A 19,806-nucleotide genomic window follows, 5' to 3' on the forward strand; every position below is an offset into this window, starting at 1 on the left:
TGTATCCCTTCATGCCCTGAATAATTAAGAATTTATTAACCTTTGCCTTAAATATACCCAATGACTTGGCCTCCACAGCTGCCTGTGGTAATGAATTTCACAGATTCACTACTCTCTGGCTAAAGAAATTCTTCCTCATCTCCATTCTAAAAGGGCACTCCTCTATTCTGAGACTGTCCCTTCTGGTCTTAGACTCTCCCATCATAGGAAACATCCTCTTGAAGTCCACTCTATCAAGGCCTTTCAACATTCGAGATACCCCCCCCCCCCCCCATTTTTCTGGATTTTAGTGAGTGCAGGCCCAGAGACATCAATCGCTCCTCATATGATTTTTGGGAACCTCCTTTGAATTCCCTCCATTGTCAGCATATCCTTTCTTAGATAAGGGGCCCAAAGCTGCTCACAATCCTCCAAGTGAGTCTCACTAGTGCCTGAGAATGGCTCAACATTACATCCTTGCTTTTATATTCTGGTCCTTTCAAAATTAATGCTAATATTGCATTTCCCTTCCTCACCACCGACTCAACCTGCAAATTAACCTTTAGGGCAGGGGTGTCAAACTCATTTTAGGTCACCGGCCGGATTGAGCAAAATGCAGCTTCATGCGGGCCGGATCAGTCGGACGTGTGCGAACGCAGCTTTCGTTGCCTCCGTTTTTTCAGCCTGCTCTCATGTGTCTCAGTCTCTGCTATAACTACAAAGTGTTTCATTTTACAAATTCCGTTTCTTATGAAGAAGACTGCCGAGCAAGACTGCCGAATAAACACTAAAAACCCTGAAAACCTGGTACCTGAATAAACTCAGCATTAGCCATATCATACGCCATAGGCACTTCGATTACTGGGGCCAGCTTTAATAGTAATTAGATATTATCTCGCGGGCCAAAGATAATTCCACCGCGGGCCGGATTTGGCCCGCGGGCCTTGAGTTTGACATATATGCTTTAGGGAATACTGCATGAGAACTCCCAAGACCCTTGCAGCTCAGGTTTTTGAATTTTCTCTCCATTCAAAGAACAGTCTACATTTTTATTCATTCTACCAAAGTGCATGACCATACACTTCCCTACATCTGCCACTTCTTCGCCCATTCTCCCAATCCAAGTCTTTCTGTAGCCTCTCTGCTTCATTAGAACTACTAGCTCCTCCAACTATCTTCGTATTATCCACAAAGGGGTCAATCCATCATCCAATCATTGACATATAACGTAAAAAGCAGACTTCTGTGGAACACCGCTAGTCACCTGCAGCCAACTGGAAAAGTTTCCCTTTATTCCCACTCTTTGCCTCCTGCCAATCAGCCAATGCTATCCACGCTAGTATCTTTCCTGTAGTACCATGTGCTCTTAACTTGTTAAGGAGCCTCATGTATGGCATCTTGTCAAAGGCCTTCTAAATTCCAAGTGCATGACATCCCCTGATTCTCCTTTGTCTATCCCTCTTGTTTTATCTTCAAAGAATTCCAATAGACTGGTCAGGCAAGATTTTCCCTTAAGGAGACCATGCTAACCATGTCCAATTTAACATGTGCCTCCAAGCATCCCGAAACCACATCCTTAACAATCGACTCCAAGATCTTCTCAACCACTAGGTTAAACTAACTGGCCTATAATTTCCTTTCTTCTGCCTCTCTCCCTGTTTGAAGAGTAGAGTAACATTTGCAATTTTCCAGTCATTCGGAACCATGCCAGAATCCACTGATTCTTGAAAAGTCATTACTAATGCCTCCACAATCTCTTTACCACATCTTTCCAGAACCCTAGGGTGTTGACCATCTGGTCCAGGTGACTTACCTACCTTCAGACATTTCAGCTTCCCAAGAAACTTCTCCCTAGTAATAGCAACCTCACTCACTTCTGCCCCGGCACTCTCGAACGTACAGTATGCTGCTAGGGTTTTCCACAGTGATGACTGATACAAGATACGTATTCAGTTCATCTGCCACTTCCTTGTACCCCATTACACCCTCTCCAGCATCATTTTCCAGTGGTCCAATATCTACTCGCCTCGCTTTTATTCGTTATATATCTGAAGAAACTTCTGGTACCTCTTTAACATTATTAGCTAGATTAACTTCATATACCATCTTTTCCTTCTTTATGACATCTTTAGTTGCCTTCTGTTGGCTTTTAAAAGCTTCCCAATCCTCCAACTTCCTTCTAATTTTTGCTCCATTTTATGCCCACTTCTTTGTTTTTCTATTGGCTTTGACTTCTCTTATCAGCCATTGTTGCATCATCTTACCTTTAGAATACTACTACTACTTTCTTTTCTTTTTTAAAATATTTTGATTTAAAGAAAAGAGTATATAAACAAGAGAAGAATATCTCTGGTATATATGTCAATAGCAATACATACAGAAGGTAAAATAAACAATATCAGAAACACACAATGTTGATCTACAAAGTATAAATTTGATAGAGAATGTATAACTCTCCTCTTATCATTTTATGAAGAAAGGACAGACTATTAGAAATTTTTATACAAAAGAAAAAAACACTTTTCTAAACAGAAAAAGGACTGGGCAGTCCACCCTGAGAGAAAAACCAAGAGAAGAGAGACTCGCTGATCAACTCCAAGGTTCTGAAATAATAGCTGTAAGAGAATCAGTACAAAAAAATCAGATCATACGAAAATATTGAATAAGTCACCAGATTTCTTCAAATTTAAAGGCTGTAGCTAATGTCCAACTTCTTATTTTCTCTAGACTTATACAGGACATAGAGGAAAGTCAGTAAAAGGTGGTAGGAAGGTTAGGATCCTTCCATTTAAGTAAAATGGCTTTCCAAGCCAATAAAGTTGAAAAGGCTATCATCCGCTGAGCAGAAACAGGAATATATCCTGCTTCCAATGGAATAATCCCAAAAATAGCTGTAAATAAGTTTGGTTGTAAATCCAGATCCAGCACTTTAGATAAGGTTTTAAAAACATCTTTCCAAAAATTCTCCAACTTTATGCAAGACCAAAACATATGAGTTAAAGTGGCCACCTGAGTATTACATCTATCACAAATAGGATTAATATTGGGAAAAATACAGGATAATTTATCCTATGACATATGTGCCCGATGCACTACCCTGAACTGTATCAAGGAATGATGGGCACAAATAGATGAAGTATTTACCAGATGAAAAATATTACTCCATTGATTATCTGAAAGTAACTCTTGAAATTCCAGTTCCCAGGTAGCTTTAATTTTATCGTTAGATGTCATTCGTAAATTCAATAACCATTTATAAATTGTAGCTATTGATCCTTTTTGGAGTGGTTTAACCTGGAAGAGGATATCTATTATATTAGATGGATAAGCGGAGGGATAATTTGGAAGCAAAGTACATTAAAAATTCCAAATTTGTAAATATCTAAAAGTGTACATTGGATACATCAAATTTATCCTCCAGCTGAGTAAAAGACATTAAACAATCCCCTATAAACAAATACAAAAAAGTTATTATACCTTTGGTTTTCAAAATTAAAAAAACCTGATCTAAAATTGATGGTTTAAAAAAATAGTTACTATATATTTTACTAGAAAGGACAAAATTATTTAATTTTAAAAATCTGCGAAACTGAAACCAAATTCTTAATGTATGTTTAATAATAGGATTAAGGTCTTGTCTACCAAACTTAGAGAGCGGAAAAGGAAGAGGAGCTCCCAGTAAAGAGGCCAAGGAATACCCCTTCACCGAGTTTTTCTTCAATTCCACCCATAAAGGAGACATATATGTCTGAATAATGAATTCAGCAGGTAATATATTGAATATTAATTGCCCAGTAGTACAGTCTAAAATTTGGCGAAGCCATACACCCATTCTTTTTTTAATTTCTGCCATAAAGGTTTACTCAATCTAGGATTTTTATTGTTCCAAATATAGGATAAAATTTTTTGAGTCTATTCTGTCAAAAAACCATTTAAGAACAAATGAAGGAACTGCTTGAAATATATATAAGAATTTTGGTAGAGCTATCATTTTAAAAGGATTGATTCAACCAATTAATGATAGCGTCATAGACCATTTACAAAAGTGTTTGTTGGGTATAATCAATTAATGGGAGAAAGTTACATTTATACAGATCTTTAAAATTCTTAGTAACTTTGATACCAAGATAAGTAAATTGATTTTTAGCAATACTAAAAGGTAATTGCTCATACTGATCCAAATGATTATTAATAGGAAATAATTCACTTCTGTATAAATTTAACATATCTAGAAAAACTACTAAATTCGGAGAATATGGATAACATTGAAGGAATAGATTTCTTAGGATCCGAAATGTAGACTAACAAGTCGTCTGCATACAACAAAACCTTATGCATTTTATCCCCTCTCTTAATACCCTGAATACTATTGGAATTCCGAAGAGCAATAGCAAGAGGCTCTAGAGCCAAGTTAAATGACAAGGACTAAGAGGACAGCCCTGCTGGGTACCTCTGTATTGTCTAAAATAGGGAGATTTTTGATTGTTAGTTATAACTGCAGCCATAGCAGCTTGATAGATCAATTTGATCCAGGAAATGAAACCCGGACCAAAATTAAATCTTTCTAATTAATAAATAAATAAATAAATAAATAAAACCACTCAAATAACAAATAAATAAAACCACCCCACTTATCAAAGGCTTTCTCTGCATCAAGGGAAATGACACATTCAGGTTCTTTGGATGGAGAGGAATAAATAATGTTCAATAGTCTCCAAATATTAAAGTATGAATATCTATTCTTAATAAATCCAGTTTGATCGTTAGAGATAACTTTAGGTAAAATATTAACGATTCTATTAGCCAAAATTTTAGAATCTGCATTTAGTAAAGAAATTGGTCTATAAGAGGCACAATCAGATAAATCTTTTCCTTTTTTAGGAATTAGTGAAATTAATGCCTCATAAGAAGTTTTCAGGAGAGTCCCAGAGGATATAGGATCAGTGAAAACTTGACATAAATGAGATGCAAGTATCTCAGTAAAAGTCTTTTAAAATTCCACTGTATATCCATCTGATCCTGGAGCCTTACCTGATTGAAGAGAGGATATAGCCCTTGTTATTTCCTCTTGTTTAATAGGCACATCTAATGTATTCATATCTTGAGTAGAAATTTTAGGTATATTCAGCTTTTGCAAAAATCTATGCATAGAAGTAGTATTGTCTGAAAAGTCAGATTTATAAAGGTTAGAGTAGAAATCCAGAAATACCTTATTAATTTCCTGACCATCTGATGTTTCAATTCTATCAGCTCTTTGTATTTTCAAAATCTGTCTTCTAGCCATATCTGCTTTTAATTGACCAGCCAACAATTTGTCCGACTTATCCCCATGTATGTAAAATTGACTTTTAGATTTGAGAAGTTGCTGCCCAATGGGATAGGTCAAAAGCAAATCATGCTGTGTTTGAAGTTCCACCCTTTCCTTATAAAGATCTTCATTAGGTGTTACTGAATAAACTTTATCTATTTCTTTAATTCTGTTGGTAATCACAAAAGGTTCTGCTTTGGCTTTCCTTCTTAAACCTACTGAATATGAAATTATCTGTCTCCTGAGAAAAGATCTCATTGTATCCCAAATAACCAAATTTGACATTCCCTCAGTTGTATTTAATTCAAAAAATAAAGAAATTTGTTCTTTAATAAAACTTACATAAGCTAAGTCCTGTAATAATGTAGTATTAAATCTCCAACTAGAAGAACTTAAAAATGTTATCAGGAAATCTAAATGTTAATTTCATGGGTGCGTGGTGTTACGAATGTGCCACAACTCTGAGGGGCCGAAGGGTACAAAGTAGCCCCCTCCTTTTTGAGAATCGCAAGATCGCTATTAATTCGGGTCTGGGACCCAGGAAATGAGAGACGTCCAGAATACACAGGTTTTGGAATGTGTCCTGGCCTCCACAAGGCAGAACCATTGATAACGGCTATTGTCTCTTGGAGACGGAATTGTGTATTGAGTACTGTACTATTCATTGAAGCCCTCAGGGGGTGACCAGAGTGGGCTGGTTGAGGGATTGCATCATCCCAACCTGATTGACATCTGAGACCCCGTGAGTAAGGATAAAAGAGGGTCTGGGGAACAACCCCTTTAGACACACCAGGAGAAACGTATGAGACCGGTGGAGGCTTGTGTGTGTGTCCATCCTTGCCCGGATGACAAGTCCTCCACGGAACGGCCTCGCTAAAGGACAAATACGGATCAAGAGCGAATAAAGGAAAGCTGGCAAGTTTCTCTTCTCAAAATCTCTCTCTCTCTCTCTCCAACAATTGAAAACCCAGCGGTCCCCAAAGGCTGAAGCCTGTATGAACTGAATGAACTGAGTGACTTTTATATTTCCATCGGACAATACATTATCCCCTAGACAACGATAGAGCTTATTTCTTATTGATAATTATTATACCCGCACTTTTAGATTTAGTATTGACGACGTATATTATCTGTATGTTTGCATTGATATTATTTTTGTGTATTTTTATCAATACTGTTGAAAATAGTACCATCAGACTTCAACGGACCTCTCTATCTTTGCTGGTAAGTGACCCAGTTACGGGGTTCGTAACAGTGGTCCAACAACATGATGACATCATACGTGCAATCGACAACAAAAGACACCAATTGCGTGTCCAGCAAAAAATAGTCAAGTCTTGAGTATTTATGATATACATGTGAAAAGAAAGAAAAATCCCTATCTTTAGGATGTATAAATCTCCAGATATCAACCAAACTGTATTCCAATAAAAAAGAGTTAATACAAGTCACAGCCTCATTAGGAAGTAATGGATTGGTTGCTGACCTATCAATCAAAGGATTTAAACAACAATTGAAGTCACCGCCCATAATCAACTTCTATTCATTTAAATTTGGCAACACAGAAAATAGTTTAAAACATTCAGGACCACCTATATTAGGTGCATAAACACACACTAGAACCATCTTTTGACCACATAACAGACAATTAACAATTAAATATCTTCCAATTGGATCAGTAACAGTATTAAAATGTATGAAAGGGATTTTAGATTTAATAAAAATAGGTACCCCTCTAATTTTAGTTACTGATAATGAAATTGATAGCCTCTCCAAAATAAAAAAAAACCAATTTTCATCTTCCCTACGAATATTGCGTAATTCATCAGTCACTGAAGGTGAATGAGCAAGTGCAGCAGGCAGTGAAGAAGGCTAACGGAATGTTGGCCTTTATTACAAAGGAAATTGAGTACAAGAGCAAGGAAATCCTTTTGCATTTGTACAGGGCCCTGGTGAGACCACACCTGGAGTATTGTGTACAGTTTTGGTCTCCAGGGTTAAGGAAGGACATCCTGGCTATAGAGGAAGTGCAGCGTAGATTCACAAGGTTAATTCCTGGGATGTCCAGACTGTCTTACACAGAGAGGTTAGAGAGACTGGGCTTGTACACGCTGGAATTAAGGAGATTGAGAGGGGATCTGATTGCAACGTATAAGATTATTAAGGGATTGGACAAGATAGAGGCAGGAAGAATGTTCCAGATGCTGGGAGAGTCCAGTACCAGAGGGCATGGTTTGAGAATAAGGGGTAGGTCATTTAGGACAGAGTTAAGGAAAAACTTCTCACAGAGAGTTGTGGGGATCTGGAATGCACTGCCTCGGAAGGCAGTGGAGGCCAATTCTCTGGATGCTTTCAAGGAGGAGCTAGCTAGGTATCTTATGGATAGGGGAATCAAGGGATATGGGGACAAGGCAGGAACCGGGTATTGATAGTAGATGATCAGCCATGATCTCAGAATGGCAGTGGAGGCTCGAAGGGCCGAATGGTCTACTTCTGCACCTATTGTCTATTGAATACGAGTCTCCTGTGCAAAAGTAATAACAACCTGAAGTGTTTTAATTTCTTAAAAATCTTTTCCCACTTAATAGGTTGGTTCATACTGTTCAATCTATCAGGAAAAACAAGGCATGAACTCGATCAAAGATGAAAAAAATGCAACATTGTTGACAGAAAAACCTCTCAGGATTGCCCAGTCGGAAAACACCTAACCTAATAACTCCACTCCCCTCCCCCAAAGCCTGAAAATCATCCAATAGGCAGACAGCATTCTAAACTACTATACCCTATCCCCTGTCTCTGATTGGCAGGCTCTTCTCAGTTATGTATTGACACCACTAGCTAAAGGCAAAAGAAAAATGAAGTAAACAATTTCAAATATTTTGATATTATGTTTAACAAAGGTTAGAACCTAACACCGGCCATCTTAAATTCATTTAAAATAAGTTAGTCATATATTCAAAAAATAAACCCAACCAATAGAATACTACTACTTCTTAGGAATGCATTCATCCTGCACCTTCTGAATTGATCCCAAAAACTCCAGCCATTGCTGCTCTGCCCTCATCCTTCCCAGGGTTCCCTTCCATTGAATTTTTGGCCAGCTCCTCTCTGATGCCTCTGTAATTCCCTTTATTCCACTGTAATACTGATACATCTAACTTTAGCTTATCCTTCTTATATTATAAGGTGAATTCTATCATATTATGCTCACTAGCCCTTAAGGGTTCCTTTAACTATGCTCTCTAAACAATTCCGGTTCATTGCACAACGCACAATCCAGAATAGCTGACCCCTCCTGGGCTCAACCAATAGCTACTCTAAAATAAAGCCAACTTGTAGGCATTCTACAAATTCCCCCTCTTGGGGTTCACACCAACCTGTTTTTCACAATCTACCTGCATATTGAAATTCCCAATTACCATCGTAACATTGCCCTTTTGACATACATTTTCTATCTCCCGTTGTCATTCGTAGACCACATCTTTACTAATATTCAGAGGTCTGCATACAACTCAAATCAGGGTGTTTTTACCCTTTCAGTTCCTTAGCTCTACCCAACAATTTTACATATTCCTATTCTATGTCATCTTTTTTTAATGACTTGATTTCTTTTTTTCCCCAACAGAGTCACCAAACCCCTTCTGCCTGTCCTTTCAGTACAATGTTAAGCTTCCATTTACAATCTGCTTTCAGCCATGATTCAGTGATGTTAGCAGTCTTGCTACACATTGTCTCTGTTTGTAACCCAACTACCTCATCTTCAGCACTACCACTCCAGTTCCCACTCCCCTGCCAAATTAGTTTAACCTCCCCCAAACAACTCTAGCCAAACTGCCCACAAGGATATCAGATCCCCTCGCGTTCAGGTGTAACCCATCCCTTTTGTATTAAGTCATACCTTCCCCTGAAGAAATCTCAATAATCCATAAATCTGAACCCCTGCCCCCTGCACCAGTTCCTCAGCCACACATTCATTTGCCAAATCATCATATTCTTACCCTCATTAGCATGAGGCACAGGTAGCAATCCAGAGATTACTACCCTGGAGGTCCTGCTTTTCAGCTTTCTACCTAGCTCCCTAAAATCCCTCTTTCCTACCTATATCATTGGTGCCAGTATATGTCAAGATTTCAGGCTGTTCACCTTCCCGCTTAGAATGCCGTGGACCCGAACTGAGACATCCTAGACCCTGGCACCACAAAGGCAACATACCATCTGAGTATCTCTACAGTGTCCACAGAATCTCATCTCTATTTCTGTAACTATGGAATCTCCTATCACTACTGCAGTCCTCTTCATATTTCTTCTCTTCTGAGCCACAGTGCCAGATTCAGTGCCCAGGGTATTCTGCACTGGATGCACATTTCCCTTCTTTCTTCGAGGGGGAAGAGAGAGACAGAAGGAAGTGAACTATAGGCCAGTTAGTCCAATTTCAGTGGTTGGGAAGATGCTGGAGTCCATTAAGGATAAAGTTTTGGGGTACTTGGTGGCAGATGATAAAATGGGCCAAAGTCAGTATTGTTTCCTTAAGGGGATATCTTGCCTGCAAATCTGTTAAAATTGTTTGAGGAAATAACAGGCAAGATGGTCAAAGGAGAGTCAGTTGATGTTGTTTACTTGGATTTTCAGAAGAACTTTCACAAGGTGCTGCACATGAGGCTGCTTAATATAAGAACCCATGGTATTACAGGAAAGATACCAACATGGATAGTAGTTTGCCTGACTGAAAGGAGGCAGAGTGGGCATAAAGGGGGACTATTCTGGCTGGCTGCTGGTGACCAGTGGTGTTCTGATGAGATCAGTGTTCCAGATGTACTATAGTGTAGCAAGGTGCATGATCATGCAGGTTGGTAGAAAGATTAAAGGCATAGACCATTTTATAAACAGAGAAAATTCAAAAAGAGGTACAAAGGGATTACTCATGCAGGATTCTCTGAAGGTTAACTTGCAGGGCGAGTTGGTGGTAAGGAAGGTAAATGTAATGTCAGCATTCATTTTGAGAGGACTAGACTATTAAAGCAAGGATGTAATGCTGAGGCTTTAGTCAGACTGCACAGAGTATTGTGAGCAGTTTTGGGCCCATTATAAAGTTACAGTTCCTTCAGGTTGCATTGCCAGTGGAGGTAGCGGGGATAGGTTCCCACTACCTATTAAATACTCCCAATGGTGTGCATCTCAAATAGACTTGACAACCAAGTTCAGCTCCTGGCCTTCATGTGTGGCTTAACTACCAAGTCCAGTAGAACCACTCTACTGGCAAAGGCAAGTTATTGCATCGTAAACCAGTTGCTTCAGGCAGATGGGGCTCATCAACTGTGACTGGCAGCTCATCTAGAAGGAAAATTCTGATCTCAAACCTTGCGGCTATATTCACTCATGGTGAAGGCTCTGGAAGTACACCCCAAGGAAAAAATCTGGAGTCCTTAAGACAGTCTTATGTTGAGTTCAATGCTGATTAGCAATTCTTGCAAAACCACTGGTGCCAAACTATTAGTTTCTGCTGCTCCTTTGGATTCATCAGCTGCATGTAGACACAGAACCTGCTGCATGAGTAACAGCCTGCTCTCCATATCACACTGCAGCTAGATTGCACATCACATAAACAAGAACAGAAGGAGATTTCATTGAAACCAATCAAATATTGAAAGGCCTAGATAGAGTAGATGTGGAGAGAATGTTTCCTATCGTGGGAGTGTCTAGGACCAGAGGGCACTGCCTCAGAATTGAGGAACTTCCATTTGGAACAGATATTAAGTATTTCTTTAGCGAAACAGTAGTAAATCTGCAAAATTCACTGCCACTGTGGAGCCCAAGTCATTGAGTATATTTAAAGCAGAATTTGCTAAGGTTATGGGAAGAAGGTGGGTGAATGTGGTTGAAAGGAATAATAAATCAGTCATGGTGGAATAGCAGAGCAAACTCAATGGGCTGAATGGCTAATTATGTCACGGTAGAGTCATGGAGTATTTCCAGGGGTCACCTCAAAGAAACAGATGTCGTGAAATGTACCTTACAAAATCTTCCACTCCACTGGCAGGATAAATGAATCCATAGTTTGTCCCCTCAGGTTAAATGCCCCAGCAATGAGGCTATAATTGCATTCAGTCTGCTCCAATGGTTAGGCCATATTATTCACATATCCAAACCTAGTCTCCAAAAACAGACATACTGTGCCAAGCTGTCACAGCAAGAGATCATCAGCTGAATAAAATTGGCTCTCAAGATAGATCCACAACTCAAAGGAATTCTTGTACTGTGACAACTCAAACTTCAGAAGGCAATCCTTAAATAAATCTCAAGACCATTCATCCAGAACAGATCACCTCTCAAACTGTCCATCTGACTGCCTATCCTAACTTCTTCAGAGTCTATGGGTCCCACATTAGCTTCACTACTTCAGTCACCTTAGGACTGGAGTGGAAGTCAACCTTGACCCTGGGGACTGCTTATTAGAAAAAAAAGTAGGAATGCAATTCTATATTACCAGTTGCAAGGGACCAACATACAAAATATTACATTAACATCTATATTTAAGTGACAATATTACTTGGCATCAGTTAAACTTTGACAATGAGATCTACATATAGTACTGAGAAATCAAATAATTTTAATTTCTGATTTGTTTAGTAATGTTTAATATCATAGTTCCATTATCTTTGCTTCTGGAAAGCATCATCAGTAAGAAAACACAATAGGATTTTAGACCCAATTAAATACTTAAATACATCCACTATTGGATTATAGAGTTACCTCTGGATAATGTCACTTTTGCTATTGTGTAACGCACCATAGATAAGTCATAGGACCCCAAAGAATGTAGCTCTTGCTGATCCTGCTGAGTTTTCAAATGGCTGAAGAACTATCCAATCAAAATGAATATTTCTAAAAGCGTTTGATGAAACCTCTGAACATGAAGCCAACTCAAATTCATGAACATGGAATTGGAAGTAACTGTTTTGCATAGATAAAAAAATTCCTAAGAGCTAAGCTAACATTAAAAGGCATAGTCCAAGATTTCTAAGTATGACACATTCTTCTGAGCAGTAACATCAGCTCATGGACATCACTTTTGGAGTGCTTTAATGGATTTCTCATTGGAGAAATTAAAATAGCAAACAAAAAAGAGAATACGAATAAGTCCAAAGTTATCATTTTTATTTCATTAGTCAAAATAAAAACAGTAACTTTTCCTCTGTAGATGTTCTAATCTGCTAAATACTTCCAACATTTTGTTAATATTTCAGATTTCTATATTCTGCAGTTTTGAGCAACATCGATAACTTCACTCACCCCATTATTGAAAAGCCATAACCAATAGACTCACTTTCAAGGATTCTTCATCTCCTTCTTGATATTTATTGCTTATTTATTATTATCATTTTTTTTGTATTTGCATCTTTTGCACACTGGTTGAACAGTCAAGTTGGTGTGGTCTTTCACAGATCCTGTTATGGTTATTATTCTATGGATTTGAGTATAACCGCAAGGAAATGAACTGCTGGGTTGTACTTCGATAATAAATTTACTTTGAACCTTCATGATTCACTGGGCTTCAACTTGATTAATGTGTAAATGTGCTGGATTAGCAGCAGTGCACTGTGCAAGACTGTGCCCACAATCATGGTGGTTGCCATAACTCTTTTTAATCACAAAGCTTTGTCTCCCCATTAGCTTGGTCAAACAAAGAATGTGTGCATTTGTACTCTGAGGAAGACAATGAATATTCATTTCAATAAAAGAGAGATGGCAAGGGCAAAGTAGCCACCATTCTACATTGAATGATTTCCATTAATGCTGATCTAATATCAATTTTTATTTGTTCTTGAATGGTTTCAAAGTGGAGGTTCCACTGAATATAACCACATTTTGGCCAACTAACTCATTAGAAGAGAAAGCTCTGCAGTCCCTGCAGTACTCACAAACATTTTTTTTTATTACCACTTAGGTGTGGTATTCTTTGCATTGTTTAAAAAGCTAACTTTAATTTTGAAATTTAGAGGGAAAACAAAGCTGACAGAAAAACAGATCAGATGCCAACCATTGCAGTGAACAGGCAACCTAATTAAGTTCTTTACCCAGGCTGATATGAATTTAGACAGGACACAAGCCTGTTGTCATATTACTCATCCTTTGCATTGAGAAGCTTAATCCCCACAAAATTTCAGGAACTTATGCATGGGGGATTTTAATCTATTGTTGGGTGATGAATCACAAACAAGTTCAAAGAACAAATAAGTTATTTTTAATCTTTAAAGTTTTAGCAAATCATAAGGTTCATGAATTTATAAAATAAAATGTGGTTTTAGGCAAACTACTACCGGTAGCTTTGGTTGGACAACAACAAAATGATTAGAAAAACTACAACTTTTAAGAATTAAGCTAATTTACAATGTAAAATTTACAGTGCAAAGTTTACATTGTACTTTTAATTTTAACTGCACATTTAAGAGAAACCCCATTCAAATGAGACATTAATCTTTTTTTGCAATATCACATCAACTCATCAATAACCACATTTGACTAAAAAATTGAAATTTGGAGGAATAAACCCAAGATTTATGGATCACATAATTTTATTATTCCACATGGAGAAATACCAGAATTAAGAACAGATCAAATCCACAGGTCTTTTTCAACTAATACCCGATTTGTTTTGTAAGGTTTGGTAGGTGATGTTAAGCAATACCAGGGTCACAGTTAAGACAACACCTTCCCTTTGCAGTCATTTCCAATTAAGGTAAGCCACAGAGAATGAAGGCATTGCACAACAGTAATAGCCATGCAGGAGAAGGAAAATGAATGTAGTTGTGCTCAACTTGGATTTCACTGTGTGGCTTCATCTTCAATTACTTCTAGTCTACGGGGCCCATACAGTAGAACATAGGCTATGTGCCAGTCGCCACCACCAGACAACTTTAGAATATCTTCAGGTGCCACTACGCTGACTTTATCATCATCAAATTTAATCCACTCATCTGAAAACAAATCAATACAAATGAGAACTGCAAACATTAACATTTAGGAACACATGATACAAACATTGCTGCAGTATCGATTAACATGCTGTTCTTGCTGCCTAATGTCTAAGTTTACTTCAAAACTTCTTTCAGCACAGAACACAGCTACAAGGCAAAATGTGCAATAACTGCAAGTTATACCTACAAAATTGAATATACATACAGATATAAAAACAATAAAACTAAGCAAAGGCTATCAAGGGCTACACTTAGTCTGAAATGTTAGCAATATTGAATTTCTCCAATTAATACTAAAAAGGAATGCCTAATAACTAGTTAATGCAAAAAGAGGGAGAATTACCTGATTTTCTTCTAACCCAAGCTACGTAATGACCAGAAGAACTTGATCTGCCTTGATGTGTTAGTACTGCCATTAGTTCATAGTATCCACTATTATTTGAGCCCAAATCTGTTAGAACAAAACAGAATTACAATGTTGTTAAAACAATTTAAATTCCAATACTGTTTTTTTCTTATGCAGGATTATATTATGTATGTTTATATTACTGATCTCAACTACATTCAGTGTTTGGAAAAGATAACAAGCAGAGAACAGGCATTAACTTAGTACTTCTGTTCAATTCAAACCAGGTTTGAGAGATGCTAGTAAAAAAAATATAAGTTACAGTTTTGAGCGGAGATCAGAATTACAAAAGGTCCAGGTACAATTTCTGGAAAGCCATCTCACGGGTGAAGTGGCAATTATGGACTAAACTTGAATCAAGGATGCTCGACAGTTGTGGCATGGCTCAAATACTATCACCTCTTATAAAGTTAAATCAAGTAACATAGGTGATAACAGGGCTTCACTTCCAGATGAGCTCAATGCCTTCTATCATAGCTTTGACCGTCAAATCATGGAGGAACCAACACAAACTCACATAGATGTACCACAAGGCTATGTGCTTAGACCCCAGCTCAACTCGGTTTACACTTAGGACTGTGTGGCTATGCAGAACTCCAATGTCATATAGAAGTTTGCTGACGACTCCATTGTCGTATGCTGAATGAAAAGTGGTCAAGAATCAGCATCAGTGATTGAAAATCTGGCTGAGTGGTGCCATAACAACTTCTTATTCATGTCAGCAAGACTAAGGAGCTGATTATTAACTTCAGAAGCCCATGGCCAGAGTTCATGAGCCAGTCCTCATTGGAGGAGCAGAGGTGGAGAGGGTCAGCAACTTCAAATTCCCAGGTGTTGTTATTTCGGAGGACCTGTCCTGGGCCCAGCACGTAAAGTGCAATTACGAAGGAAGCATGGAAGTACCTCTACTAACTTAAGAGTTTTTAAAGACTCAGCATGACATCTAGGACTTTGACAAACTTTTACAGATGTGTGGTGGAGAGTATATTGACTGGGTGCATCACAGCCTGATATGCAAACTCCAAGGCCCTTGAACCGAAAATCCTACAAAAAGTAGTGAATACAGTCCTGCCCATGACAGGTAAAGCCCTCCTCACCATTGAGCATATCTACTGGAAGTGTTGCTGCAGGAATGTAACATCCATCATCAGTGACCCCCACCACCCAAAACATACTCTTCTTGCTGGGGGAAGATTTAACAGAAATGTGTAAAATATTGAGGTGCCCAGACAAAGCAGAGTGTAGGAGGCTGGTCCTTTTTCCAGCAGAGTTGAGGACAGCATGTTCCTCCAGAAAAAGGAACAGCCTCCTGCCATCTGCTTTCTCTGACACTTCAACATTTTCCCTCAGCCATCTCTAAGGAAAACAGTTCTAGTATTTCTAATGCATCCTTTAATATCAGTAGCAAACTTGAAAATATGACAATTGGTCCTCTTAACCAAAATGTATTGTGAAAATTTGGAGCACAAGTACTGATCTCTGCAATAACCCACTAGTCACACCCTGCCAACTCAACAATGATTTACCTATTCCCACTCTGCTTTTAGTTCAATAATCAGTTCTCAGCCTGTGCCAAGATATCATCCTACAGTGCACTATTGCCATGTGTGAACAGGTTGCCCACTTGACCTGGAGAGGACCTGATGGTGCCCTATATCAAATGATGCAACAGTAAAATTCAATAATCATAGCATGGAATCTTACCATCATTAAGAGAATTGATGTTTAGAAAATCAGTTTAAGAAAGTGGTACAAAGTGATGAAAAATTAGCCATGATTTTACTGAATGGCAGAACAGTCATATTTGAACAGACTTATGATTTCCCCACAATTGATCAAGTGCAGCATATACTACTCCACAATTTCTTAAATCTGAAAAATAATTTATACACCTACAAGATTTGGGTAAGCAGAAAATAAATGAATAACATACAAAATAGAATTCTTCAACTGCATAATGATCTCCTATTAACCTATACACCCTAAACACCACTCTACAATCTTAATTCTAACAATACAGTCAGAATTTGTCATCCTTGGAACTTTCCAGTGAATCTTTACTGTGTCTTCATTTGGAACTTTCCTCCTGAAGAGCAGTGAAGAGAATTGGACACAACAATCCAGTTATGATCTCACCAATGTTTTGTAAACACTCAATATAAATTCAGTGAGACTATAAGATATAGATACAGAATTAGGCCATTTGGCCAATCAATTCTGCTCTGCCATTTCATCATTGCTGATCCAGTTCCCTCTCAGCCCCAATCTCCTGACCTTCATGTAAGGACTAGTCAATAATCTATCAATCTCTGCCTTAAATCTACCCAGTGACTTGGGTTCCACAGCTGTCTGTGGCAATGAATTCTGTAGATTCACCACTCTCTGGTGAAAGAAATCCCTCCTCATCTCTGTTCTAAATGGACATTCTTTTATTCTGAAGCTGTGCCCTCTGGTCCTGGGCTCTACCACCATAGGATACACTCCACATCCACTCTGTCGAGGCCTTTCAACATTCAATAGGTTTCAAAGAGATTCCCTCCTCATTCTTATGAATTCTAGTGAGTACAGGCCCAGAGCCATCAATTGGTTCTCAAATGGTAATCCCTTCATTCCCAGAATCATTCACCTTACCTTTGTATTCCATCTTTTTCTATCTTTATGACTTTTTAAAAGTTTTTAGAAGCTTCCCAATCCATTAGCTTCCCACTGTTTTGCTCTACTATATGCCCTCTCTTTTGGCTTTTATGTTGGCTTTACCTTCTTTTGTCAGCCATAGTTATATCATCCTGCCATTAGAATACTTCTTCCTTGGCATATATGTGAAACACCCTAGTTTCTGTGGCTGCACAAGTTTAGGGAAGATAACCAACGGCCCCGCCAAACTCGTGAGACTGAGGCGCGCTTGATCCCACCCCAAGCCCCGGTTTGTGTGGATGCTGTATCATTTGCTACCCTGATGCAAATTAATGCCATGAAATAACAGACTGCATACGATTAAAGGAATTATGTTTATGAAACTTAACTAAAGGGTTAGTACAGAATAACAAAAAGGGCCCATTCTAATTAAACAGTCAAATGTGCACAAGTTGGAGCTCATCTTGAACTTCTCTGTCATTCACGCACTGGGCCCTCGGTCAACATGAAAGCACACACCACCTTCCAAACACCGCTCGCAATCCATCTCGAACAAACATGTCTCCCACCGGAATGTATGCTACGACTGGTTCTCCCCAGCATCTTCCCTCTCCATCTCCTCTCAAACAAAATAAAACCCCAAACCCAACCTTAGTGTCCTTCACCAGAGAAACCTCCCTTTCAATTCAACCATCCTAATTGGATGGCAAACATTTCTCCTCATCTATCTTCAACAATAACCCAAACACAAGCTGAAAACAAGCAGCTCTCACAGAACTGCTAAAATGAAATAATGAACAGCACAAAATGAAATACAGCATAACAGTATAAATATGAACCAAGGCATTACATATGTATCCTGTGCCTTCCAAACCTAGAAATTCCAGACCTTGCTGCTCTGACATCATCCCTGCTAGTGTCCCCTTCCAATCAACTTAGGCCAACTCCTCTCTCATGCCTCTGCAATTCCCTTTACTCCACTGTAATACTGATTCCTCAGCATATATTATGATTACTGCCCCTTAAGTTCTCTAATCAATTCCAGTTCATTGCAAAACAGCCAATCTTAAATAGCTGATCTTCTAGCTGCTCAACCACAAGCTGCTCTAAAAAGCCTTCTCATAGGCATTCTACAAATTCCCACCTGGGGATTCAGCACCAACCTATTTTTCTCAATCTATCTGCATAATGAAATCATAACATTGCCCTTTTGATATGCCATTTCTATCTCTTGTTATAATTTACAGTCCATATCCTAGCTACTGTTCAGAGGCCTGTATATTACTCCCACCAGGGTCTAAAAAGGGTAAAAACCCTTGCATCTACATCGTCTGATCCTATGTCACTTCTTTCTAATGATTTGCTTTCATTTTTTTAAAAACCAACAAAGCCCACCCACATTGCCTACCTGCCCTGTCCTTTCAATACAATGTGCATCCTTGGATGTTAATCTCCCAGCTATAATTTTCTTTCAGCCACGACTCAGTCCACAATGTCATACCTGCCAAACTCTAACTGTGCTACAAGTTCATCTACTTTATTCCGTATAAAGTGTGCACTCAAATATAATGCATTCATCACCCTTTTCAGCTTTGACCCCCCCCCCTTATACATTGCAAATCATCCTGTTGACTGCAAATCTGCCCTATCATCAACCTATCCTTGCTAGCAGTCTCACTACACATTTCCTCTGTTTGTAAACCAACTACCCCATCTTCAGCCCTATCACTCTGGTTCCCATCACCCTGCCAAATGAGATTAAATTCCATGGCTCTACTTGGGAATCTGAAAATTCCATCTTTCTTACTCATCACTCTCTGAACATAACCCTCTGCTTTCACTGATTTATGTTCTGTCCTTGTAGTCTATAACCATGCATTTTCACTGCTTACCACATTTACATTTCAAGAATCAATCCAGTGACTTGTTTTGTATTCCCTCCATGAAAATAATACCCTTTATGTCTAGAGATCAGAACTGTGATGCTTTTTGAGGTGCAGGAACAGGTTTTATGAATCCAAAGCTTGAAAAGCTGACAAGTAACTGCCTGAGACAATACTTGATGGAATTCAGAAGAATGAGAAGGGATCAAATAGAAACATACAAAATTATGAAAAGGGATAGATAAGTTGCTCTACTGGCAGATGAAACTAGAACTAGGGAACATAGCCTCACCATTTGGGGGGAGTAGATTTAGGATGGAGATTAGGAGGTACTGCTTTTCCCCAAAGAATAGTGGAACTGTGGAATTCTCTGCCCAAGAAGCAGTAGAAGCTAACTCATTGAACGTATTTAAGACAAAGGTAGATAGATTTTTTGTCTAGTAGGGGAATTGAGGGGTATGAGGTAAAAGGAAGATTGGAGAAACTGAGCCATCATTTTATTGAATGGCAGAGCAGGCTCAACTCCTATTTCTAATGTTCTTAGTAAGTAACAATAGTTTCTAAAAAGTCCAGCGAATTCTTTAGGTTTAAAAAGAACAGCAGAGAAATGGAAGAACAGTT

General features: G+C 38.5%; 1 protein-coding gene across 1 annotated transcript in view; it reads right to left on the reverse strand.

Annotated features, from left to right (window-relative positions):
• Nucleotides 1–13,506: 13,506 nt before the first annotated feature.
• The window catches only part of usp14 (ubiquitin specific peptidase 14 (tRNA-guanine transglycosylase)), a 55,237-nt gene continuing 48,937 nt past the window's right edge, over nt 13,507–19,806 (reverse strand). The window contains exons 15-16 of the mRNA XM_073043487.1: nt 14,606–14,713; nt 13,507–14,262 (exon numbers count right to left, since the gene is read on the reverse strand). Of these exons, the coding sequence (XP_072899588.1) occupies nt 14,111–14,262; nt 14,606–14,713 (260 nt within the window). The 3' untranslated portion in view covers nt 13,507–14,110. The remainder of the gene's footprint in view (nt 14,263–14,605; nt 14,714–19,806) is intronic.

This window comes from Hemitrygon akajei, chromosome 1 (genome assembly GCF_048418815.1).
Source record: "Hemitrygon akajei chromosome 1, sHemAka1.3, whole genome shotgun sequence".
NCBI lineage: Eukaryota > Metazoa > Chordata > Chondrichthyes > Myliobatiformes > Dasyatidae > Hemitrygon > Hemitrygon akajei.